The sequence below is a fragment of the Amphiprion ocellaris genome, chromosome 19, assembly GCF_022539595.1.
Source record: "Amphiprion ocellaris isolate individual 3 ecotype Okinawa chromosome 19, ASM2253959v1, whole genome shotgun sequence".
NCBI classification, from domain to species: domain Eukaryota; kingdom Metazoa; phylum Chordata; class Actinopteri; family Pomacentridae; genus Amphiprion; species Amphiprion ocellaris.
This window is the reverse complement of record NC_072784.1, coordinates 32,219,715-32,245,965: the sequence shown is the minus strand read 5'-3', so window position 1 is coordinate 32,245,965 and position 26,251 is coordinate 32,219,715. Positions and strand designations below refer to the sequence as shown.

At 41.4% G+C, this 26,251-nt stretch overlaps 1 protein-coding gene across 4 annotated transcripts; it reads left to right on the top strand.

Annotated features, from left to right (window-relative positions):
* Window positions 1-6,760: 6,760 nt before the first annotated feature.
* Window positions 6,761-24,395, top strand: LOC111587530 (nucleus accumbens-associated protein 1). Of its 4 annotated transcripts, none has more exons than XM_035942597.2 (8): window positions 6,761-7,121; window positions 11,372-11,524; window positions 12,356-12,625; window positions 13,637-14,243; window positions 14,555-14,725; window positions 16,130-16,235; window positions 16,408-16,505; window positions 20,187-24,395. In XM_035942597.2, exons 2-8 carry the CDS (start codon window positions 11,399-11,401, stop codon window positions 20,495-20,497), a joined length of 1,689 nt encoding a protein of 562 aa, XP_035798490.1. In that variant the 5' UTR covers window positions 6,761-7,121; window positions 11,372-11,398; the 3' UTR covers window positions 20,498-24,395. The 4 variants fall into 4 exon arrangements, with proteins under 4 accessions (XP_035798490.1, XP_054861299.1, XP_023153305.1 ...); XM_055005324.1 differs by having other exon boundaries at window positions 6,762-7,109; window positions 14,558-14,725; XM_023297537.3 differs by having other exon boundaries at window positions 6,762-7,109.
* The last annotated feature ends 1,856 nt before the right edge of the window (window positions 24,396-26,251 follow it).

Sequence of the window (26,251 nt, the reverse complement as noted above, 5' to 3'; positions counted from 1 at the left end):
TGATTATTTCACGGCTCACAGAAGCAACAGTGTGAATGCAGAAGCAGACAGGAGCTTTATGTGCTCCGATCAGGACTCATTGGATGATGTTTCATCATTTAGCGGGGCAACAATCACACAGCCAAATAAAAAACTAAAGAGCTTTTCAGGGCGAGGAGGTGGAATATCCTCGACTGACTGAAGAATCTGCATCTGACTGAGCTGCACTTCCGCTTTTTAAGACCAAACTAAATGCAAAAAGACTCCACGAGAAGCAGAATGTGAGGGGAGTGCTGGTGAAGGCGTAACTGGCACAGACCCCAATGCTAGATGATCACAGTAATGTCCTTCTTTCTACTCAGTCTGCAGCCTTCCTCCTGCCTCTCCTAACTGGATTGTGGGCAGATTTCTGAACTTCAATGCAACCACTGAGCTTAGTTTACAAATATAACATCAATAAACTGTATGCACGTATATGTACTATTTGGGAGTGAAATCATGATAAATAACACAGAGCTGATAACTTAGAGGTCATAGAGGAAGGAAATACTCAAAGGAATAAATCCCATGGGTACTTCTGGACAATATTTCTTTTGGTCAAACATGAGACATGAGTGTGTACATGTGGACTTTCACCGTTCTTTCTATTCGTTACTTTTATTATGTCATGCAAACTGCATTGTTGCATTTTTTAAGTGCACCATGGGGAGATGCTCCCACCAATTTCATTGTACAATTTTTATGTACAATGACAATAAAAGCTATTCTATTCAATTCAATTTTATTTATATAGCGCCAATTACAGTCAAATTGTCTCGAGACGCTTTACAGAACCCATATGCCTGAACCCCAGAGCAAGCCAAAAGGCTTCTCTATTCTATTCTATTCTATTCTATTCTATTCTATTCTATTCTATTCTATTCTATTCTATTCTATTCTATTCTATTCTATTCTATTCTATTCTATTCTATTCTATTCTATTCTATTCTATTCTATTCTATTCTATCACGAAATCTCAGTTGCTTTACTTATATGAGTGTGATTGTTAGGGTCATTTCAGAACTGGAGGACATTTTACATCAAAGTTCTAATAATCCATGTAAAAAATACTAAAACATGCAGTTGTTGTATAAATATTCTTGTCCTGAGACCAAATCTATACAAATTAGGAGAAAAGAATGTTTGAAATATTCTAAAATACCAAATAAGTCTGCAGTTCCCCCTAAAATGCCATTTTTCTCTTGTCCACCCCCCGATGATCAAACTGAATCTCTAATAAAACAGTTAGAATCAAATTTAAATCTCATTTTTTTGGTTTTATTTTTTTCATTGATGTCTCTTGTAATTGTGGGAACATTTTTTAATCAACATAATATTTTAAATAATAATTATTATACATGAAACGTGTCCCACAACATGTTAGCAGAACCTGTTGATGACATATTTGTCATTTTCTGTCTTGTTTTTGTTGTTTACATCCTCAAACAGTGTTCCTATAGAATGGATAGAGCAAAGCTATGTCCTCTCTTCTATTTTTCATATTTCCATCCCATTGTCAGCCTTGATTGAATGTCTCACTCTACCTCATATTATCAGGATCAGACTAATTCTTTGGACTGTTTTCCATCAGTCAGTTTGTCCTCTTGGTCAGCAGTAACAGCAGCTAAATATCTAGCTTCTACTGCTGAGAAAAAGATCACATTAGCATGGATTAGCAACCCTGTTACTGTGATTAGAGTAGGGTTAGCAAACAGCAAATGATGATGCAAACCTCTTCAACCTAAACTGAGACTTGGCGTTTTTTAATGTAGCATCCATCGCCATTAATATCCTGAAGGAGAAATGAAAAGGACTTTTGTCTCAGCTTTATTTTGCTCTTCATCCGTATAGCTCTTTAAAGGTTAAACAACTTCAACACTCAGAAAAACAGCCACTGAATCGAATTTGATCAGCGTAATTAAAAAGGTGTAACTTTTTCCATTATTATGAGTGAATCACACGACAGGTTTAGATGATTTCACTCATCTGCCTCCAGCACACGTATCAGGACATCTTGTTTTTCTTCAGAATAGTGCAGAAATAATATTAATGTGCCTTTTCATGAGCATCTATATGGGATATAACGTCCTTTGGAATATCGCTCAGCAGGAAAAATCCAAGGAGCGTACTATATGTTCTCTCTGTGATATAACATTCTTCTGGTTAAACTGGCTTGTTCTTGGGTTTAGTTTTCTCTCTTGTTTTTATTGCTGAAGTTCTCGCTTCCTGATTTCATCTCATTTTCATTCGAGTCACGGGGACACTGTCAGGACACTTAATGGATCTGAACCAGGGTGTCCTTCCAACATCTCCCATGATATCCAGGATAATGGTAACTCAGGGAGTCGTTCTCTGTTGACAGATGTTTAGACTTTAGAAACTATTTCTAGATGTGATGTGAAATGTGGTCTGAGTCATGCTGGGACATCTACAACAGCCAATAAGTTTGTTTTAAACTGCAGTTTTCTGGCCTTGGATGCAGCGAAGACAACAGAATACAAAGTGCATTGATTTAAACATGTATATAAAACTGCAAAACTTATCAGGACTGTTTGGTTTCTTAATGTTGTGCAGGAAATGTCTCTTATTCTGCTTTTATTAGCTTAACTGAATCCTAGAAGCGGACATGGATTTCTTCTTACCTGGTTTCTGAGATACATATCATTTAATTTCATGTGAGAGACACGATCAGTGGAGCTACATTTAGCAGCAGTTATAAAAAAAACTGCAGGAACTGTCACTAATTTTATAAATGACACAGACTGGATGCTGGATCGTGGCTCCCAGCTTTGGATCAGACAAAGGCCTCAGACTCTCAGTAAAATCACCACGGACTCTGTCTCTGATGACATATTCAGTCTATTCAGCTGCTCAAACTAAATTTAGCCCGACACAGTCACATAAAGAACATGCTACTGATATTTAGGGATATACACATTCTGTTTTTTATTGATTTTGGAAATTAAAAAAAACAGCCCCTGCAGCAAAAACACATAAAACATTAACCCTTTGTAACTCCTCCGGTGTGATATAATGAAGGCATCATACAGACATTTATTTTCTCCTCAGTCAGTTTACACCATGAAAACTATGAAAATAAAGACATACAAATATTTCAGATACAAACACAAAGTTTCACAAAAAGTGTCTCTAATTAGACGGATTCCAAAAGGAAGTCTTTCAAGCCAGTCTTCTGTTGTTAGATGGGTCCGATATGCTAGCTTACTGTCAATACGAAGCACTTTAACAAATCTGAAACAAATAAAAGCTAACAGTCACAGTTGCCATGTGCTCTTCTCACAATGTCTTTTAGGCCAGATCCTTTCCTCTCTGGCAGTGTCAGCATTTTACCCACAATCCTACGAGTGTGACCCGAAACTAAACTGTGGTCAGGTGACGTGTTTCGTTCTCCATCAGATGACCTTTGTGGAAAACAGCGTTACATTTTAAACCAATCATCAGTTGTAAAGGTGTCAAAGCTACCTTTCTGAACGTCTCATTTATTGTGCTTTTAATTAGTTTTATTGACCACATGAATTTAAACATTCATGAAATGACGACAAAAAATAATAACTAACTTGAAACTAGAAATCTCAAAATGACTGTCTTTTGGACATTTACACCATTCTTCCAAAGTGAATGCACTGTTGCTTTTAAAAACATTTTGATTAAACATAATTTCAGTCTTTCCTAAGAAGAATATAAAGTAGAACAGATACTGGAGTATTCGCCTTTATATTGTCCATATGATCAATCTCATGCACAGTAAAGTAAATAGACATGAAGACACAAGTCCTGAATGCAACATGAACCAGCATATAAACGCAGCATGCAGTAGGACTTCTTTTCTAACCTAAACTTACTACCGATGTGGGTATAAAAGGGTTAAAAATTAGCCAACAACAAGCTCTAGAGCTGTTCAACTGGTGACGGCTTCTCAGCGTTAATCCACACCCTTGTCAGGAACAATTATGAGATAGTGTGACTCGTACAAAGACATTCCTTTGACTATAAAGTGAAACCTTTAAAAATGGCCTCATTCAAACAACACAATGCCACAGATGTCAGGAGAAAGACGAGATGAGGCTGTTTGCTGGGAAACGCTCCAGAGAGGGTGAATCTCATGTCGCTGAACGCAGCAACACCTCTGACTTCTAGACATCATCAGTTCCCACATCAAGACCAGACTATCTGAGACACATCCAGGTCTTTGTTTACCTTTTTTAATCTCTTTGCAAGGCTGTAAGTTAGTTCTGAGGTAGCTGGAGATTTATGCTGCAAGAGTCATTCCAGAACTGGAGGACATCTGGGCTTTAAATGTTTGAAAATCAACCTTCTCTTTTACAGTTTTCTGCTCCATATCCATCAATAATAGGTATTGATTGGCTCAGCTTCCACATCAATGGCAGCATTTTTATTCCATGTTTTCTGTGTTGTTTGCTAACCCTACTCTAATCACAGTAACAGGGTTGCTAATCCATGCTAATGTGATCTTTTTCTCAGCAGTAGAAGCTAGATATTTAGCTGCTGTTACTGCTGACCAAGAGGACAAACTGACTGATGGAAAACAGTCCAAAGAATTAGTCTGATCCTGATAATATGAGGTAGAGTGAGACATTCAATCAAGGCTGACAATGGGATGAAAATATGGAAAATAGAAGAGAGGACATAGCTTTGCTCTACACATTCTATGGGTAGACACAAACACAAACATCATCAACAGGTTCTGCTAACATGCTGTGGGACACGTTCCACACATAATATTTATTATTTAAAATATTATGTTGATTAAAAAATGTTCCCACAATTACAAGAGACATCAATGAAAAAATAAAACCAAAAAAGGAGATTTAAATTAGATTCTAACTGTTTTATTAGAGATTCCGTTTGGTCATCAGGGGGGTGAGATGAGAGAAAAATGGCATTTTAGGGGGAACTCCAGACTTATTTATTCTTTTCTCCTAGTTTTTTTTTAGATTTGGTCTCAGGACAAGAACATTTACACAACTGCTGCATGTTTAAGCATTTAATACATGGATTATTTGAAATTTGATGGGTGGGATGTAAAATGTCCTCCAGTTCTGGAATGATCCAGATGTATGTTTAAAAAAAAAAAGATGACTTTATTCTACTTCTGTGGTTATGGACTTTTGTTTTAGTTGGATCTGAAGTGTTGGCTGAACCACAACAGAAGTGGTGATGATATGAAATACTGTTTTAGTTCCAGGATAATGAGCCCAGCTGGTCATTATTTCTTTTTTCTAGGTTCACCTGCTGCTGCTGCTTGGCTCTATGTCAAACTTTTCTACTGAAATTGTGGCTTCTTTGTTGTTCAACCAACTAGATGGTTTATTTAATGCTTTTTAAAACGTATTTTAAAACGTTTTCCATGAAGCAGGCTCCGATTTGTTGGTGAAATCACTGCATGAATGAGTGACACAAACTGGGGTCCTGATTGTAGTTTCTGCTCTTTTCTTGGCTGTGACACTGTGATGGCAGCACCCACAGGTCCTCCTCAGTGAAGAGGAGGCTCTGGCTCACTGTCTTTGGTTTTATCTGGGTTATGTTGGATATTTTACATATTCTAAAACATACTTGCAGTTTTACATGTTGCATTGAGGCCTTTTTAAAGTGTAATAAATAAAACTCTCTTCAGTTGTTTAGTAATTTTCATTTACTTGCTAATATTTTCCTCTCCCAGCAGCTCCAGCTCCTGATCGTATTTTTAAATTTGGTTATTTCAGTGAAATATTTCATGTAAATGTGGTTATTTTTCTGTAAAAGCTGTAAAACAACAGTCTAACTCGTCCAGACCTGTGAATACAGGAAGATAAATTTTATGTACCAAAATCAAGAAACACCTTCATTTATTTTGTCCTGCAATTTTACAGAAATTTCCTAAAAATTAAACTTAGCTGCGATGAAAAACAGACACTCACCGATGAATGGGATGCTAACGGGGGCTGAGTTTGTTGTTTCTGGCTGTTTGTAGGAGTGTTTCTTCTGAGTTGTGAAACATCACCAAACACTGGGCAGTTTTCAGTGATTAGATTCAGTTATTTAGACAGGATGACAAGCTGCTGTTAATTGAGATGTGCTGTTTATTACTGCATTTTGTACTACACATCCCTTGCTGTTGCATGGTACCACTTACCAACCTACTGCAGACGTGGTCGATGTCTGTTCTGTTCTAGAGATCCCATGTGTTCAACCAGTGAATGCATATTAAAATAATGTGCAGAACTGAATAAAAGATCTCATGTATTTGTATTTTTGTTGTGTATATTTCCATGCTACTGTTGAATATGATGGGGCTGCTGCTTCCTCACATTCCAGGAGCTTCATATTTCATCCTGTTGTATCATGTCCAGACCTCCACTGCTGCCATGCATGAGGATGTGCTGCTTTAATTACATTTATTCATGACTCCAGCGAGGAAATTTCCATTTTTCTGCGGGCCTATGAAATATGTATGTATATATGCTGTGACTCTCATGTGTCCATACATGACTGGAATACCACAGTGGTGACAAAGCTGAGGTCTGGGTTACAGTTGGGTCCTAACATGTTCTATAAGGCGCCATAAATAATGCGCACCGTAAACCCGGGCCAACATGTCGGTGTGATCGGTGGATTCTGCACAGAGTTTCACTTGTTTACTGCCAGCAAGGGCGCGGCTTTATTCCTACTTTATATGCGAGTTCACTCAAGTTAAATAAGTCCGTGCGCGGCCTACTTTTCCCAAATCTATATGCGGAGAGAGAGAGAGGATGCTGCTGCTGTGCCAATGCGCAAACCCTCTCCACCGCTGGGATAGGTCTCCCCCAAATTGAGGCTGCGCTCCGAACGATCATGCGATTGAACGACGAGCGCGTCATGCTCGTCTTCCTCCTCTCCTGCTCCGTGCGATCAGTGGCTCTGCGTTCCGCAATCCCCTGGGATACTGTACCGCCCTCGATGGCTCTGCTATCGCCGCTTGACTCGCACTGAATGGCTGCCCGGAGCGAGGCGAGCAAACGGGGAGAGAGAGCGCCGCGTCCCCTCCTGTGAACCGACGGCTCCGCATCAGCTTCCCGCAGCGACAGACGGCGGTGAGTGTCTCGGTGCGTGTTGCCCGCCGTGCGCTGCGTCCCGCCCGGGGTCGTCTGAGTTTCCACCGGCAGCGGAGGAGCGGAGGAGGAGGAGGAGGAGGAGGAAGAGGGGGAGGGTTGGATTATTTAGCACCGCGGAATGATGAACGGTCCAGCAGATCCGGGACAATTAAAGTTTGGGCTAACTTGGAGGGGACGGGTCGGTGTGGGTTGGCACGATCCAAACTTTTCCTCTCCAGGTTAATCATGACACTCTGTCAGCACGTGTGCTGTTTTTACGCAGCTAACTTCACGAAATTACCCAAAAATGCAGCGGCCGGGAGGCGTTTTTGGTGCTTTTCGGTTTGATTTCGGGCCGTTTTTTTGCGAGCGCCGGTTGCAAAGAATCGAGCCTTGTTGTGCTCCCGCCCCCCCTGCGCTCCGTGCCGCACTGGTTCCGTCTGGCTCGCCCTCAGCTGCTGCGTGTCCTGGGATGACCTGTTGATGTCGGTAGAATGGAGAATGGCAGGGGGAGCGATTTCCCCCATCACCAAAATATTTAAATAAGCAACATTTTTCGGGGGACGCTTTGATAAACCGGCGTCGCAGCTCGGCTCCTCTCCGCTCAGGCAGTAAGTGTTTGTCTCTTTTGGTTTTCCTTTTTTTCTTCTGTCGCGGAAATGCTTGACATTGTGCAGCCGGGCTGAGGTGGATGGTGCGCCGCCAGGGCGAACCCAAAATATTTAACACCGCTGTTAGCTTAGCAGTTAGCCGCCTCCCATAGGCCCGCTGCGGAGGCACGAAAGCGCACGGCAGACCACGAGGACGGGGAACCGGGCTGATATTCCGGTGTGTGGCTTCCATTTATTTACCTGAATGGCGTTTGTAAACAGCAGCACACCGTCGCCCTGAGCCGGGTATCACCGGGGCTCGCTGCCATCCCGTGAGTCCCCCTCCTCACCTCCTCCCATCCCGGAGTGTTAAAGAGCTCCGCATCCTTCCCAACATTTCTGCACGTATGGAGACAACTCCAGGGGCTTTGCATGCTTTGGTATCCAGGTTGTTGTCTAGGAACGGGGCCTGTGAGTGTGTCCTGACTTGAGCTATGCATGCAGGGGCACATGAGAACCAGGAAATGCCTATAGAGGGAATGCGTTGTGTGCCAGCTGCACCAATGACTCCACAGTAATCACAGCTCACATCTAAAAGCTGCTTCCAGTGGCAGAACTGGACTAACTGGAAAGCAGGGAGGCCGTGTGAGATATGTCTGAAAGCTGACCCATCACATCACCACAAATTTGAATGTTCCTCTAAGTATGTTTGACCTACTTTCCCTCCTCATGCTGCTCTGCAGGAGATCTTCAGCAACATTCTGCTGCCATTGCTGCACTCTGTGTGTGTTTTAATGGAATAAGGACCTGAGATGATCCCTCTCATCTCTGCAGGCCCCTCCTCAGTGCACACACACACACACACACACACACACACACACACACACGTACATTCAGTCACATTCTCTCTGACTGTCAGGGCAAACTGTGCAAACACACCCAGCTCTCAGTGTCTTTATGCATGTGTGCTTACTGCGGCTCGCCAAACTGTAAACAAGCAGTATTGTCTAATGTCTGTGTGTGACTCAGTGTGCCTTTTGTGGGTTTGTTTGAGTTTGTGTGTGCGCATCTGTGCTTTAGTATGAGGGAGAGGGAGCTTGAGTGAGACGGAGACAAAGAGAGCATTTCTCTTTACCCTGCAGCTTGGCGAGGTCCCAAATGAAAGGCTTTGGATATGATGGGGTGGCTCGCTCCAGCCCTCATCAGTCACTCACACCAAAGTTGGTTGTGTTGCCTCCAACAGGGTGGCCTTCGCTCACTTTGCTCTCATAGTAAGCTCTGCTGGCGTGTCTCTGGGTGCAGCTTGCATTCATGCAACACTTTTAAGTGGTGAAACTCTTCTGTGAAACGTAGCTCCAGCTCTGCATGCATCTGCAGGCTGTTTGCTCATCTGTGTATCTAAGAACACACATATGACGGGTCTTCTGCTTTAAGTGAAGGTTTGTGGGCACTGAAATGCCATGTGGGCTGAACAATGGCTCCGTTGTGTTCTCTTATTGTAGGGCTAATATAGCGGCTGAGGGTACAGAGGGCATATAGGATCATGTGAATCCCAGCAGTGTGAGGTAATGCATACAGAGAAATGCTAAAATCCAATATTTTCCCAGAGTGTTTACATTTCCTCACAGCATCCAGCAGCGCTCCACTCTGACCCTGCAGAGGGAACGTTGGTTCATTTTAATTTAACATCGACAGGCATAAAGCTGCAGTCTTACAGAAGTACAGGGCAAGGGGGTGTTTGCTTTTGACTGTTGACTGAAGTGAATGGAAACATGCTATGTGGTTTTTGTTTAGGCCACACACACACACACACACACACGCTATTGCACATAGAATAACACAACGTGACCCAGTTATCTAAGGACACGGGGTTTTATAGCTCACAGAAGACAGAAAATAAAAAGGCTTTTACTGAGCCTGCCTCTGGCAACAACAACCGCTGCAAGACTGAAGTGACGTATAGGATTAATGCAACGTAGATTATCCACAGAAGTTTTACAAAACTTACTTTTAAACACCAGCGTCCTGTGAGCCTCAGTAGGACGACATGAAGAAGTATTTGTGGCATGTGTTGATATGCCAAAGGACATAATTCTTCCTCAGGACTGCTTTTCTCCACAATGGAAGCATTTGATTGTAAATAATTGTCCATGTGAGTAATAAAAATTGACTTCCATTAGGTTTAGTGTATGATTGGAGTTAGTTTGAGCTAATGAAAGACCGTCAGCCGTTTTATTGAGTCTATTAATGCAGCAGTCTGACATTCCTCACCTGTTCTGCTTTAGGTCTGTTCTCTTTGAGCTTTCTGTCTTGTAACGTAGGCCTGTTAGGTCGCACCTCCTCCTCACATTGGCTGCTGAAACGCTCCTCGCACCAAAGATACAGCACAAGATAAAACAGTTTTTGTCATTGTTGTGAATGGGCCTATCCAAGTTCTGCCAGCTGGGCCCACGATCCTGCAAGCAACTGTGGATGAAGCAGCGTAACCCAAAGTGTTACTCTGAGCTGCTCTGCTGTTAGTATTTGAATAATCTCAGGAGAAAAAGAAGTTGTGTATTTTTAACAAGTTAAATTCTTCCATTCCTCATGGAAACTTACAGGATCTGGCTTTGTGTTGAAGCTATGTAGGATTACTATGCAGCAGTCAGTGTGCAAACAATACAAAACTGTCTGCATTATTGGCACATACATGTGCATCTAAGTATGCACATGTATGTGCTAATAATGCAGCCTGAACATGCATGTTGAGGCTGCATTATTAGCACATACACTACCTCTAAAGTTTAGGCTCAACTAGAAATGTCCTTATTTTTAAAAGAAAAGCATTTTTTTTCAATGAAGATAACATGAAATGAATGATAAATCCAGTGTAGACATTGTTAATGTGGTAAATGACTATTGTAGCTGGAAACAGCTGATTTTTAATGGAATATCTCCATAGAGGTACAGAGGAACATTTCCAGCAACCATCACTCCTGTGTTCTAATGTTACATTGTGTTAGCTAGTGATTTATTGATTGATTTCTTTATTTTTCTGTCATGCACACAGCATTGCAGCGATACGTCCAAAACACACATTATTCTGCTGCTCAGTTCTCGAACTGAATATGTTTCCTTTTATCTCAGGCCAGGAAAAGAGATTCTGCCATGAGAAAGGTTCCCTTTCTAAAGCATAACTCTAGTTTCTCATGGTCATCTACACTAAAGAAATCAAAATAAACACAGTAGCTTTAAACCTCCCAGTCTCTACAGCTGATGGTTCCTGAGTGTAACTGAGCTCTCAGGTTTAAATGTTTGCTTTAAATTCTACTTCACATAAGGTTCCACACTGTATCTGTCCTTTATAAGATGATCGTTCGTAATTTTGTTTTATACCAAATATCAACAGACCATATTTCTCTAAACCTAAGAAACATATTCATCCTCATCTCCTTAATATCACAGAACAACCTGCTATGAAATGGTGTTGAAAGGCTCATCGATGATGAGGAAACAATGTGCAGTTCTGTTAGCACATGAATGAAAGCAGGAGTTTTCATGGAAAACATGGAATTGTCTGGATGCCCCCCAACTTTTGGATGCTAGTGTAGATGTGTGGACAGAGCATTCGTCTACTTTCCTTCTTTTTTGTTGTCTTTGTTTATCCCTTTCCGTCTCTGTCTTCCCATCCAGACCGTTGGTGGTGTGCGTCGGCGCACCATGGCCCAGACCCTCCAGATGGCGATCCCAAACTTTGGCAACAACGTTTTAGAGTGTCTGAACGAGCAGCGTCTGCAGGGCCTCTACTGCGATGTCTCCGTGGTGGTCAAAGGCCACACCTTCAAGGTACCCATCAAACGTCAACTTCCTGCTTCTTCTCCAGCGATTAGACGTTAAAACTGGAGAAATCAAGACATGAGTGTAGACTGTCCTGTGGCTCTGTTTGGACTGAAAGCCATTATTCTTTAACAGAAGTCCTGTTTGGACGGTTGTAGGGGAAGTTTTTGGGGTTTTTTTGTGTGTAACTGCGGCTGACGATGCATCATTCAGATTTGTGTGTTGGTTAGATGTTTTTTCTGCTGTAAACAAACGGTGAAATGCCTAAATCATATGCAGAGGAAAACATTTTCCCTTCACTCGTTTTCTAGTTTGTCACTCCAGTGGACAACAATGAATAATGTTTAAATGTTTAAATCTATAGGCTCTAAAATTCAGTAGCTGTAAGACTAAGTGATCTCGTGCTTAAATTATGGCTTTCTCTTCAAGAACAACAAGAGAACTCCAAATCAGGGTTTTATTTCAGACCCACTAAATCAATATATAAATCAAATCACCAGCTGAGCAGCGAACAATAGTCAATATTTAAATACTTACTGAATTTAAATTGCCAAAAACTGGCACGGTATCTTTGTATTCTTTGTTTAATTTGATTACTATTTCTGTCAAGAACACACTGTATTTTACTTATTAATATTCTGAATAACAAAAAGAAGAAATGCTTTTTTGTTTTGGATGGAAAGTGCAAAACCAGCTCTCAGAAATATCAACAGCTTTGTGCTAAAACTGATTTAAGCAAATGTGCCTTTAATATATTTGTTAATGTGGATTGATAAATACCTGAAATATCACACTTCCTAGTCCTAAGCGGCTCTATCCTTGTATTTCCCTTCCTGTCAGGCTCATCGAGCTGTTCTGGCCGCCAGCAGTTCTTATTTCCGGGATCTTTTCAGCAGCGGCAGCAATGGTGAAGGCGGCAGCATTGAGGCGAGCCCGACCGTCGTGGAGCTCCCACCGGCTGTCCAGCCCCAGAGCTTCCAGCAGATCCTGGCTTTCTGCTACACGGGGCGTCTCAGCATGACGGTGGGGGACCAGTTCCTCCTCATGTACACTGCCGGCTTCCTGCAGATCCAACAGATCATGGAAAAAGGCACTGAATTCTTCCTGAAGGTAAAGCCAAAGAGTTCAGAGGAGAAACTTAGGAGCAGAAAAGCAGGAACAAGTTGGAAAAGTTAGTTTTTTTATCATTTTTTAAGTCTTCAACATGCATAAACACACAAACCTAATCTAATGCCACTGAGATCAATAATATTGAAGCCTCTGAGCTGAAACAGGACAAACTAAACACTTTCACCAAAATTAGAAAAGCAGTCAGAGAGCAGCACTCCTCCAAGGCTGCTCAGTTGTATCATTTCCGATGGCTGAAATCACGGCACCATAAAATGTGGCCATTTAATACTCGGGTGTCAAACATGCGGCCCGTGGGCCAAAACCGGCCCTACAGACGGTCCAGTCCGGCCCGCAGTACGACTTTGTAAAGTGTACAAACTACGGAGACGACATAAATTGCAATTTTTCAGTAAGAGTATCTCTATTTTACATTTGTCCACTGCACTGTCACAACTGAATGTATTTTTTATGTCTAAATTTCACAGGCAGGGCAGTAACTGAACCTTCTTCCTTAACAGTTCCCACTGTAGTGTGTTTGGTGGTGCTTAGGATTACTGCACTGGTGTGGACATGAATGTAAATTTTATAAATTTCTAGATCTGAAGTTGTTTTGGTCATAAAGTAAAATACTATATTGTTCAGTTCCAGATAGCTGTGACTAAATGTTGTGTTCCTTTGTTGATACTCTGTGATCTGGAAGTTGTAATGTGGAAATGATCAACTGAGACTGAATGTTGTTGAAATTGAATTTATTTTTCTTAAGAGATTTCAGGTTGTTCATGATGTTTTGCAAAAAGATAATTCATTAAATGTGAACATTTTCAGAAGGTACTTTTTTGAACTAAAACAAAGAAAACATTAGGAGTTGTGGATATTTATTGGTTTTTATGCTGTGGTTTTACTGAGACCAAATGTGGCTGAATGTAGAAGCTGAACCAGAATGAGTTTGTAACTCCTGGTCTTAGTGGTGGTGTCTGCTAACACAGCGCTGATGTCTACCTTCATTTCCAGGTGTCCTCTCCCAGCTGTGACTCCCAGGGCCTTCATGCAGAGGAGGCCCCGACCTCGGAGCCCCAGAGCCCAGTAACACAGACCGGTACCAGTGCAGCCCGGCCGGCCTCCTGCCTGACGCCGCTGCCTCTGGTGTCCCGAGTGAAGACGGAGCAGCCGGCCGGCCAGCCGGAAGCGGCCGCTCCGTACTCCGTGGTGTGCACTCCGGTGGCCAAGCGGCTGTGGGAGGGGGGCAGCAGCCGAGATGGAGGCGGGGTCGGCTCGGGAGGAGGGGGCGGGGCCAGGAAGGCGGCCCGGTATTCCCAGGAGGCGGTGCGGGGCAGCGCCATCCAGAGCCCCGGGGCCCTCGGACTGGCCATGGGGATGGGCGCCACCACGACCAGCCTGGCGGGGATGGTTGCCGGCGCCAACGGGAGCTCTGCAGCGGTGCTGGGCATGTCAGAGGGCGCCAGTCCCGGCACCCTGAGCACCTACGCTAGTGACTCACCCATCAGCTACCATGACGATGAGGAAGAGGAGGAGGGGACAGAAGAATGTGCTGAAGAGCAGTATAGGCAAATCTGCAACATGTACACCATGTACAGCATGCTCAACATGGGAGCTGCAGGTAGCATCATCACACACAGACACGAGCCTGCAAAAGTTTAAAAAAAAAAAAAAAAGATTTTCTTTCAAAAGTAATCATTTCTAAGTGACGCCAAACTTTTCAATGGTAGTGTACTAAATTTAAAGTTGCTCCATATTAGATGAAGTTGATCCACAGTAGTTTCTGTTTGTACTCCTGGTTTGTGCAGAGAATACAGCTTTAATATAGTCTTCTGTTCCACATTGTGGTGCAGGATTGTGAGCACTAAATATGTATTTGTGTGTAAACATGAGGGGGTTTATTGTAATGTTTGCTTTCTGGGGTTCCTTCAGCAGCTGGTGAGCGTGTCGAGGCTCTACCAGACCACACGGAGACTCGGGGTCGGATGCGAGGAAGAGATCTCACCTGTCTTCCTGCAGAACTCATCGCTCAGATAGGAAACCGCTGTCATCCCAAACTGTACGAGGAAGGAGACCCTGCTGAGAAACTGGAGTTAGTCTCAGGTTTGTGTGCTGAAAGAAGGGCGTAGTTACGGGTATGAATGGATGGATATCGCACAATTTTCACAACTAAGTTAAAACAAACTCCTTCCAGTTCTATCTAGATTTTACTAAATAATCTCAGCTCCAGAGACCTTTTGTTTGAAATCACCTAAGAGAAGTAATTTGATTATATTTTTATCAGCTGAAAAATCACGTTTTTCCTCTTGACTTAATCTAGAGAATGCAGAGATAGATGTTTATATCGGATTATTGTTAGATTATTGTAATTCAGATGTAAACCAATGAACGGTCTCTTGCCTTCGGCTATTTTAGGATTCAGATTCTCAGCTTTTAATGAATAATTTTAGGACAAAGCCATAAAAGTCATCAAGCTAACTTTAGTGTTTTACTGGTTACCTTGAAAGCACATCATGATTTATGTGGCAGTTTAAATGCTGCTCAACAAGCCTGCAGAATTAGTAACACCTTTTTATTACAGCGTTTTTATTAATGTTAGCACATAAACATAGTAACTACTCACTATTATTTTCTTTGGTTAATATAATTTTTTTAATCTTAGTTACTGTTGGATGTTTTACTCCATTTTATCTTAGTGTTATTTTAATCCCAGTTCAGCTCAGTAAAGCATTTTATAACCTTGTTGTGAGTCTGTATGAATTGCATGTTTACTGTTATTATCACAGTAATCATGCTGCAGTCTGCCCAGTTCACTTCATTCAGGGGATCTATACAGGACGAGGCAAAGGGCACATTTAGAGGAAGCTGTCCTCAGGTGACTGGGCTTGGTGTGGGCATGCCGGCCGCCGTAACACACATGTGACTCAGTGTTTATGTCAAGGACGTCCTGTCACTATATCTCTGTTACCTTACAGCCTGGATTACACCTTCACTTTACATTCCTGCCTGTGTGTGGCACAAGCAAGAAAAATACACAGCAAAATATGAAATATCCCAATCAAGTATTGCCAAGTGGTTTAATGGTAAATCATTAAAAGCAGAAATCCAAGAAATGTATTCAGAATAATAATATGAAAATGAATAAACTGTTTTTAATTTCAAAACTGACAATTGGAAGTGTAGATCACATGAAAAATCAAAGAGAAAAAGAAAGTCAGGATGGCATTAAGGCAACAATAAACTTGAAAGGTGTGACATTAAGTGGAGCACAGCCTCCTCGCTCCCCAGCTACAGCTGCCATGTGATATGAATCAGAGCCGTCGCCAGACAAACAAACTCTCGTTCCAGTAAAGGACGGCAGAGATTTGATCGTTGCTGTATGTGACCCAGAAAACTAGAACAAGGTCAAAATGTCGTAAAGTGAGACCATAAATCTTCATAGATGACCGGTGCTGTCAAATAAAGAGTTTTTGTTCATACTCTTTGTGTTTGCTTTCCTTTTTGCAGGTACTTCTGTGTATATATCACGAGCCCAGCTAATGAACTGTCATGTGAGCGCAGGGACCAGACACAAGGTGCTGCTGAGGAGGCTGCTGGCCGCCTTCTTTGACAGGTTTGTTCCTTCCTCCTGTGCTGGCTGAGTCTATTTATTCCAGTGTTTCATGTAAAGTTAGAAGAAAGGCTTAGTTTGAATATAGAAATTAAAGTAGTTTTTTCTGTCTGCTATCATAAGAGGGATAAAGCAACTATTTTAGTTTTCCTCTGTTCTTGTTTGGTTGCATCAGGAACACTCTGGCCAACAGCTGTGGAACCGGCATCCGCTCGTCCACCAACGATCCGAGTCGCAAACCCCTGGACAACAGAGTGCTGCACGCCGTCAAATGTGAGTCTGTCTGAGGGTGTCGGTCCACAGCCATGCAGACAGTTCATGCTTTTGGTTGTCAGATTTAGATTCATGCATCCATACTGCACATGAACGTAGCATGTTTTCACTCTGACACACGTTGCTGCTGAATTTATGACTTGCTCCACTTCCTTAAACAGTAAAAAGTGCCAGTTTGTGGTATTTTTTTAATGCAAATGGGAGATTATTTGCACCCTCATGATTAGCAACAGACAGTAACTCACAGCGACCACTAGATAGCAACATTCAGCCTGCAGCTAAATGCAGACAACCTCCAGAAGAAATGCTGCTTTCTGGATGTACACAGCGTCTGCTTTAAACAGAAGTCATGAGCATCTCCTGCAGTAGCTCAGTGAAGCTCTGGCTTGCTTCGTGAAGATGAACTCACTTCCGTACATCTCATTAGTAAAAGCAGATTTGACAGGAGGGAATCTTTCAAGAGATCCGTCTCTCCTGTCTGTCCTTTAAATGGCTCTGATCTTATATTTAACCCTTTGATTACCCAGAATCCACCTGCAGGTTTGACAGGCATCACGTCTTTAATACATCTTCTCCATTTATCAGAATAAAAAATTAAATAAAAATGCATAAAGTAAGCAGTTTGCTCTAACCTAATTCTGTAAAAACCTAAAAATTGTGTGGTCCTTGGTGCATCCAGGAGGCTATGAGAGACTCGGCTCCAACCAACAGTCATGAGACAAAAATTTGTGGACTATTCGACTGAACTACAGGCTGTGTGGAAACACGTGTATAGTATGTTTTCAATATTTGTAAAAATGTGGTTCATATTCATTCCAGCTTATTTAGATTTTTGTAAAATGAGTTCTAGCCATGATCGTGCTGTTTCTGTAGAGGTTACAGTGAAAATGAGCCCACAGTGAGTAAAAATGTGAATTAACACACAGTTGAGACAGATAGAGGCCTGTCTTCTCATATAAATCAGCCAAAAATGTTAAACTATCCCTTTTAAATTGGCAATATTATGTAAACTGTGTATAAATATAGGATATTTATTAGTTCAGTCCAGATTTTGTCACTTCCTCAGGAGTAGATTTGGCATCTGAGCTTGTTTAAAGTCTCCCTCCATGTTATTTAATCTTTATTTTTAAGAAAGGGACAATGTACATTAATCAACATTTTGACAATGTAAATGCACGCGAGTTAGCAGAAACGCTATTTTCCTTCTGTATTTTTATGTTGTTTTTCTTAAATATTTGTCTTTAACTGTATAAATATATATAGATATATGTGAATTTCACACAAGTTTTTAAATCTTTGTACTGAAAGTACAAGAATTTGGAGACATGAAGTTTGTGTTTCACATACATTAAGAATAATCTTTTAGTGCTGAGTTTTAATGAGGGAGTTGGCAAAGATGAAACTTTCAGAATGTCAAACACATCAGACACAAATTATTATTTTATACGTATATGAAGATGCCTGGGTGGGATATTCTGCTTTGCATGTAGGTGATGTTATGTCAGAATCTCAGTGGAAAAAAGAATCACTCATTGAGTCACATGTATTTCTCTCATCAGAAAACAACAGTTCTTAGTTGGGGTCACAGCACAGGTTGGGGCTGTAAAACATACGTCATGTTGTAGAATAATGATAAGGTTTAAAATAGTAAACATCTAAAACTGACAGAAGAGCTGGACGATTGAGTTGACAGCTGTTTATATGAGATTATGAACCCGCCTGTAGAGCAAACAATGATCTGCCATGATTTTAATAGTTGGAATATAACAGAGGAGAATTTCAAGAAGTAAAGGCGTAAAGTGCTGATTTAAAGAAGAAGCTGATGAGGGAAAGTCAACCACTTCTTTTTCTAATTGTGCATGCAGCAGCCATTCTGAATCTACACATAGAATACATTTAAAATCTGCATTTTATGAAGCATCTGCCTCGTGTGACAGTTGATCAAAGGATGTGAGAAGAAGAGAGCAATTATATATTAAGTTTAAGAAAATAGCAGTAATAGATGATAGGTGGGCTGCACGGTACATCAGTGGTTAGTACTGTCGCCTTACAGCTAGAAGATCCCCGGTTCGTGTCCCGGCCTTCCTGGCCATGTGTGGTTGTTCTCCCACCTCCAGCTGCTCATTTCCACCAATCTACTTACTACCTTGCTATACTTGATTTCTTGATTTGCTCATCTACATATTTTTGAATTTACCACCAGCTATATATGTAGTATATTTAATGCCAGAGCCGTACACCATAGCAGTAAACTATAATCAGTTTCCATGTTAGTTGTACTTTGCATGTATCATCTGTCTTATCATGCATGTATTATACTGTGTGTTTTATGGTCCTTGTGTCCCCCCCACCTCTCTATCTCTACCTCTACCTCCATCCCTCTACCTCTATCCCTCTATCTCTACCTCTCTACCTCTTCTGTCCCTCTCAACCCGTCCGGCCAGCAGCAGATGGTTCCCCCCACATTAGAGCCAGGTTCTGCTCGAGGTTTTTTTCCCTGTTAAAAGGGTGTTTTCCTGCCACTGTCTCCTTAGGGCTGCTCTGGGGGTTCAGGCATATGGGTTCTGTAAAGCGTCTGGAGACAATTTGACTGTAATTGGCGCTATATAAATAAAATTGAATTGAATTGAATCTTTCTGCATGGAGTCTCCATGTTCTCCTGCTGGGTTTTCTCCAGGTTCTCCAGCTTCCTCCCACAGTCCAGAAACATGCTGAGGTTAATTAGTGATTCTGTAGGTGTGAATGTGAGTGTGATTGTTTGTCTCTGTGTAGCCCTGTGATAGACTGTTACCTGTCCAGGTGACCCTGTGATAGACTGTTACCTGTCCAGGTGACCCTGTGATAGACTGTTACCTGTCCAGGTGAACCTGTGATAGACTGTTACCTGTCCAGGTGAACCTGTGATAGACTGTTACCTGTCCAGGTGAACCTGTGATAGACTGTTACCTGTCCAGGTGAACCTGTGATAGACTGTTACCTGTCCAGGTGAACCTGTGATAGACTGTTACCTGTCCAGGTGAACCTGTGATAGACTGTTACCTGACTCCAGCCCCCCGCGACCCTAATGAGGAATAAATGGTGTATAGATACAGGGGTCCTCGACTTATGTCAGAGTTCCATTCCTACGGCTCGACATAAGTCAATTTTCGCCATAAGTTGCAACTCTGGCAAAAATGTAAATAAAGCCGTTCCGTGCATCACGATATCTATCAGTTATTCTGAAAAGTCATAAATACCAACGACTTTCATGCATGTATGAATCATTTTACAAGAAGATAACAGAACATGTTGCACTGTTTTTACAACTTGAGCGTTTTATTCTGTCTAATTTCACTTCCATGGAGACGGCTTTCCTTTTCTTCCAAGCATCGGAAGAGTCTGAGTTACGTTTGGGAACCATAATGAAGGGCAAAAAGTTAGTGAATGTAGCACAATCCAAAGTGGTGTACAACCGGAGAATGGAAACAAAGCCGTCTTTTAGCGCCATGTGACAACGTATTCATCCACTCCGCTTGTCAACTAGTTCTACATAACCAGTTCCAGTGTAACAATGAAATGCCGTAGGTCGAGGACGTCGTAAACCGAGGACCTCCTGTAGTGGATGGATGGTAGGTTAGTTGTTGTTAGTTGTTTTTGTGGTTCACTGTCAGCCTAGCTGTGTGTTTTCCTTCCTCTCTCCAGTTTATTGCCAGAACTTTGCCACCAGCTTCAAAGAGAGCGAGATGAACGCCATCGCCGCTGACATGTGCACCAACGCCCGCCGCGTGGTCCGCAAGAGCTGGATACCCAAACTGAAGCTACTGATGGCCGAGAGCGACGCCTACACAGCTTTCCTCCCCGACGGCGTCAAGACGGAAGACGACGCCCTGGGATCCGATCCGGCCTTCGACCCGGCCTCGCTGGAGGCCAACGGTGCTGCCGGCATGGAGTCGGGCGGCTCGTCAGGTGAATCGCTACCTGGCGTGGGCGGGGACGGAGGACCGTTATTTTGAACATTGTGTCCAGGGTGGGGGAAGGTTGAATTTTGATGACGCACATACCAGTATTCCCCAGTTGTGCTTGCCTCCTCACTCTTTGGCTGATCTCTCACATCTTGACTGTCTATACTACACTGCTAGGGGTCGACGCCTCGATGTAACCAGGACGTGAAAACTTAAATCTTTTTGCTTTATGACTGTATGATGGAGTTAGTGGAGAAAAGGGAGAGCGTAAGGGGGTGTTTGAGTTTGCTCCTAACTGCCCTCTGCCTCCCCTTGTCTTTTTAAGGTGTGTAAGCGCATCCACTGTTGCAGATTAAATACATTCCCTGAGGTGCAGGTGGTGGTGGGAGGAGTTACCAGGGCGGCCTGAGGAGGAGGGATGGGAGGAAAGCTGACCAGTGTGGCGAATGTAAGCGTCGGTGGCATTTCTCTCTATGCAAGCGTGACAACTTGTATTCCAGCCTCGGGAAAGGAGCTCAGTCTAAAAGTAGATCCATTATTAAAACAAATTAACACTACCTGTTCTTCCTCCCCTCGCATCTTCCACTCATCACCCTGCAAGAACCCTTCAACCCACCTCACCTTACCTGAGACCAGAGAATCTCACTGAGTGTTTCACTGTGCGGTGTCTTCTACAAATATGTCACTTTCTCTGTTTTCTACATTTCTAGCATGTTCCTCTGTCTACGAACTGAAAGGAGTGATCCAGAGAGAAGGCTTTTTACTCAGATGATTGTAAAGTAAACTGAAGGGCAACAGGTAATCAAAGATGGTCATATTTTTAGAAGACAGACTATATTTATACTAGTGCCCATGCCTGGAATGGTGTGAGCAGAGAGAGTGAGAGGGATTGTTTTAAAATCTCGATATTCAGCTTTTATTGAAAGAGGTGTTGTGGAATAAGGTTAAAGTGCTATTTTTGCATGAGTATAATAAAGCAGTCTGATCATAGGAACCTCTGTCATTTACTTTTATCTTACAGTGAAAGTGATGGAATGAGCAGTTGAATTGCTAAATTTGACACATTTCATCTTCTGTTCACTCACTTTAAAGGAATAATAAGGCTGCTTGAGCTGGCTTGACTGTGTCTGTGATATCAGTGTCTTGTTAGATTGTGAACCTGCAACATTCGTCTCTTTTGATAAGACATTGGCCCATAATTCTGAAGATCGCTTGTAGAAATTTATAGGTTGTATTTATCTGACAACTCAGCTAGTTTAGTCTTTGTGCTAAAATTATTGAAAAGAGAAAAATGAAAACAAACTAGTGACGTTTTGTGCAAATGGAGACGTCACCAGGAATAAAACGGGATATTGGAATGTGCCTTTTAAATGAAATCGATGAGCAGAAGTGGGTGGGTACAGTGAGGAGGGGATGCTGCTTAGAGCAAATGGGCTTTAAGGTTTGGTGAAGAAGGCGAGTCTGTTTGTGCGGCTGTCCGTTGGTTTGTCGTTTATTCATGTATCCGATGCACCACCTCTTTAATCTGGAAATTCAAAGTGGAGTTTGAAATGATTTTGCACCTTCCATGAGCAGTAGAGGAGTGGTTTCTGCACCTTAATGAGAAGAACCAGTGGTTCAAGCACCTTTTGAGAAACTTGTGTAGCAATCAAACCCCTTAAGGTGGAATTTGTCGTATTTTTTTTCTCTCCATGCCTGCTTGTGTTTCTTGTTTAGATGTGGCACAAACTGCTGCTGTAAATAATCAAGAAGACTGTTGAGTTAAATCCCAAGTGTTCTTCCTTCTTTCTGTTGCTGGATGATTGAGAAACTTTTTTAAAAAATTTATGTGATAGTTGGTGTTTGCTAGGAACCTTTTAAACGTTGATGTGTGGAGTCAGTACAGGAGATTCTATATTCCTGTTCCAGGTGGATAAAAATGGAAGTCGTCAGGGTTTGACTGGGAATGTGTTCTTTAACTGAGATGACTGATTACTTTCTCCTTCTGGAAAGGCATTTTCAAAAAGGTTCTATTTTTCTGAAGATGGGTACGGAGTAAAAGCTAGGGAGGAATAAATGCTTCCTATCCAAGGAAAGTGCTCTCAGTCCTACAGACAAACAATAACTCCAAGCAGGACGGATGCATCATAGCGCAACCTATTTTTATTAGAGTTTAACATTACAGGATGACTTGACTTTTGGTGGTTTAACTGGGAGATTTATGGACAGATCAAATAATGCAGTACCTTGTGAGTATTCAGTAATAACAGAACAACCTCAGCTTAGCGTCTGACTGTCGATGCACCACCTCCCCCACATACCTCTACAGTATCTCTGAAGACTGTTGTGCTTTCTGTCCTTCATGCAGCTGGTGTTGTGTTTCACTTCCACAAGTTTATTCATGTGTTTCGGAGAGAGGCAAAGCGGCGGTTTTAGGTGGTTCCAAATGAATTATGATACGTATCTGCAGAGAGGGCATGACAGTGCAGTGTTTAGAAGTCGAGAGCTGAAAGAAAATAAAGATTTGTTTAAAGCATGGATTCTTGCTGAAGTCATGCTACAAAGTGACTTGTATTCTGAGTCACTGACGAGTGCTAAATTATCAAAGGAAGCCGTGTTCGTCAGCCCAAACACAGGAAGGACCCGGTGTAACAGGCCAGATAACCCCCCAGCCAGTTTATACCGTCAACACATAAAGATTAAGCATGTTAAACTCTGAATTGTTCAATTATTTAGGGTTTTATTTTTACAAAGAGGTATGCTCAGCAAGTAAATCATTATGAAACAACATAACTAGAATGTCCTTGAGCTAAATACAATTAAAAGAGTTCAAATCAAAGGAAAAACTGAATTGAAAACCAAGAAAAATTTAAGCAAAACATTATGAAAGAACATCCACACTGGCTGGTGTTACTTCCAGCTGTTTCTGTTTAGCAGATTTCAGTTTAATATCTCTTTGTATTGTCTTTGATTGACTTGATCTGCGCTCCAAAAATCCATCCTCATATCAGCATAATATGTCCTTGTATGTTTACCTAAATATGTGATATAATCTTGTTTTACATGTGGCATATTCTGGGATAGACTATTCCAGCCCCCGGAGTATAAACCGGCCCAGGCCAGAGTATACCCTGGGGTAAAAAGTGGCCCAGCTGGGTACACTTTGGGCTTTAATCTGGCCTGTTATACTGGTGAAAATAACCTGCTGTTGCACCTCATAAGCTGCTGTTAAACACTGGTTCAGAGCAACAATACGCTGCGATGTCTTGAGTGGAAATAAGTGTGGTTCCGATACACGACAGGAATTTTACATTTATTCAGCTTTCAGGGCCATTCTAGTAAACGTTAACCTCTCCGATGTCCAGAAAGTCCCTCGCTCAGCCTCGTTGCACAGCGCTTCATCTCCAGTAGGTGTGAGTCTGTTTTACTTTGAGAACAGAAAGCATTTCTTTTTTTCTTTCCAGCCCATTCAAAAGCAGACTGTACCTTCTGTAGCTTGTTTACACACAACATGTAGACCTACACACTTGAATGGATAAGGTGTGGCACGGCATGGGGAACCTTTTGTCACTAAACAGTACATATATAAATATGATTATATACATGTATAGATAAATACTGTATATTATATATAGACGCACACATAGATTGTTTGTTGTGCACTCGCAGCATGAGGTATATATTTACCCAGAAACAGTGCTTCTTCACAGCCTGTGCAGTAAATGGTCAGCCCATTGCCCCTGCTCCTTGCCCTCTGTAACCCTGTAGCACCAGTGGACCTCCTGTACCGCTCATCCTCTTCTTTCTGTGTTCCAAGTGCCAATAACTTTGTGAAAGCCCTGTAACTGTGACCCGACATTATCAAAGGTAATTGCACATTAACGACTGTAAAATAAATAAATACAAATCATAGAGAAAATGTCAAAAATGGATTAAGTAATGAATATCTTAATAAAAGATTTGTAACAATTTCTCTCTCCTTTTTTTGTTGTTGTTGTTTATTACATGTTATTTACATGATTGTGTTTTCTATTCACCTCACGCCGGCTGGTCGAGGCAGACGGCCATCCTCCCTCTGCCTGGTTCTGCCAGAGCTTTCTTCCTGTTAAAACAGGATATTATTGGATTTATTGGGTTTCACTTTAAAAGACATCTAGTAGAGTAAGATCTTCACCTTACTACTGAAGTGGCCTGGGATGTTGTGACCTCTTTATCCTGAAAACCATTGGAGTCAAACTCCTCTTAGTTCAGGTTCCGCATTCAGCCCAGTTTGATCTCAAGTGTTCCAGACCAGTAAAATCACAGCATAATAAACTATAAATAACCACAACTCCTAATGGTTCCTTTGTTTTAGTGCTGAAAATGTTCACATGTAAGGAATTATCTTTTTACAAAATATTATGATCAAACTGAAATTTCTTAAGAAAAATTAATTCAGTTTCATCAACATTCAGCCTCAGTTTATCATTTCCACATTACAACTTCCAGATCACAGAGTGTCTACAAAGGAACACAACATTTAGTCATCTGGAACTGAACCATAGAGGATTTTACAACAATAACAAGGCAAAATATTACAAAAATTGGACAAACAGCATGAAACAAAACAAAAGACAAAAAAATAGACAAAGTTACAAAGTGACAAAAAAATGGACAAACGACAAAAACGAGACAAAAAATGACAATAGCAAGAAACAAAATGACAAAAAAATAGACAACACAAAATGACAAAAACATGAACCAAAATGACAAGAAATTAGATAAAAACAAGACAAAATATTACAAAAACGAGACACAAAGCGACAAAAGAACAATGAACAATCTAGTATTTTACTTTCTGATCCAATCAACTTGTCATGGTCTAGAAATGATTTTAAATGTATAGTTTTACTAATTTACAATCTGCAGTTAATGTCTTCTCTGTAGTTTTTACACTTTGAGGGCCGGATTGGACCCTCTGGAGGACCACTTTTGGCCTGCGGGCCGCATGTTGGACACCCCTGGTCTAGATAAACCTGCACTAAATTGAAACAAGTGAACCTTCTAAAAATAAATAAATAAAAACATTATAACCTTTTGTCAGCTTCTTTCATGGATGTTGTATAAGGCTGCTGAACACATTCCAACGGATAAACTGATATTTAACTGTGAATAAAGTTAAAGTGATTTAAACTCTACATTCAGCTGATTGTTCTTCATTATAACCCAAAACAACCATTCACAGATTTCTCACTTTCATTGTGCATCTTGTACCTTTAGTCGCAGCAACATTTGTGTAAAACATGAAAAATATCGTCTACTTTTCATGACTTCTGCTGTGAATTGGTTCTATATACTGTGTATCAAAACGGAATTAAATAGTGATCTATACCTGAACTACTGCAACCAGAATTTAAGAAAAAATTCACTCTCTGCTTGAATTAAAAAGAAAATATCAAAACCAAAAATAAATAATCCTCCAAATGAATGTTAGTCCCATCTGAGAGATTCTCCATGAAATGCTTTAACTCTTTACTGTCATTTACTTCAGTAAGCAGTTTTCATAAACCTACAGGAAGAGAAAAACATGCCTGCTCATTCTTTGAATCTTCACACCTGGAAGCTGCCACGTATGACGGATTCTTTCATGCTTTCTGAACATATCTCACACATTTAGTTTCTGCCTTCATTTGGTTATAGTTTTGCTTTCACACTTGAAAAAAACGCTGCCTCTAATCACTGCAGGCTTCATGTTCTACTCTAAAAACGGTGGAATATGGCAGAAACGTTCAGTTAAATGTGTCCATTTTTGTTCTATCAATAAAACTGTCCTCAGAGTGAATGATA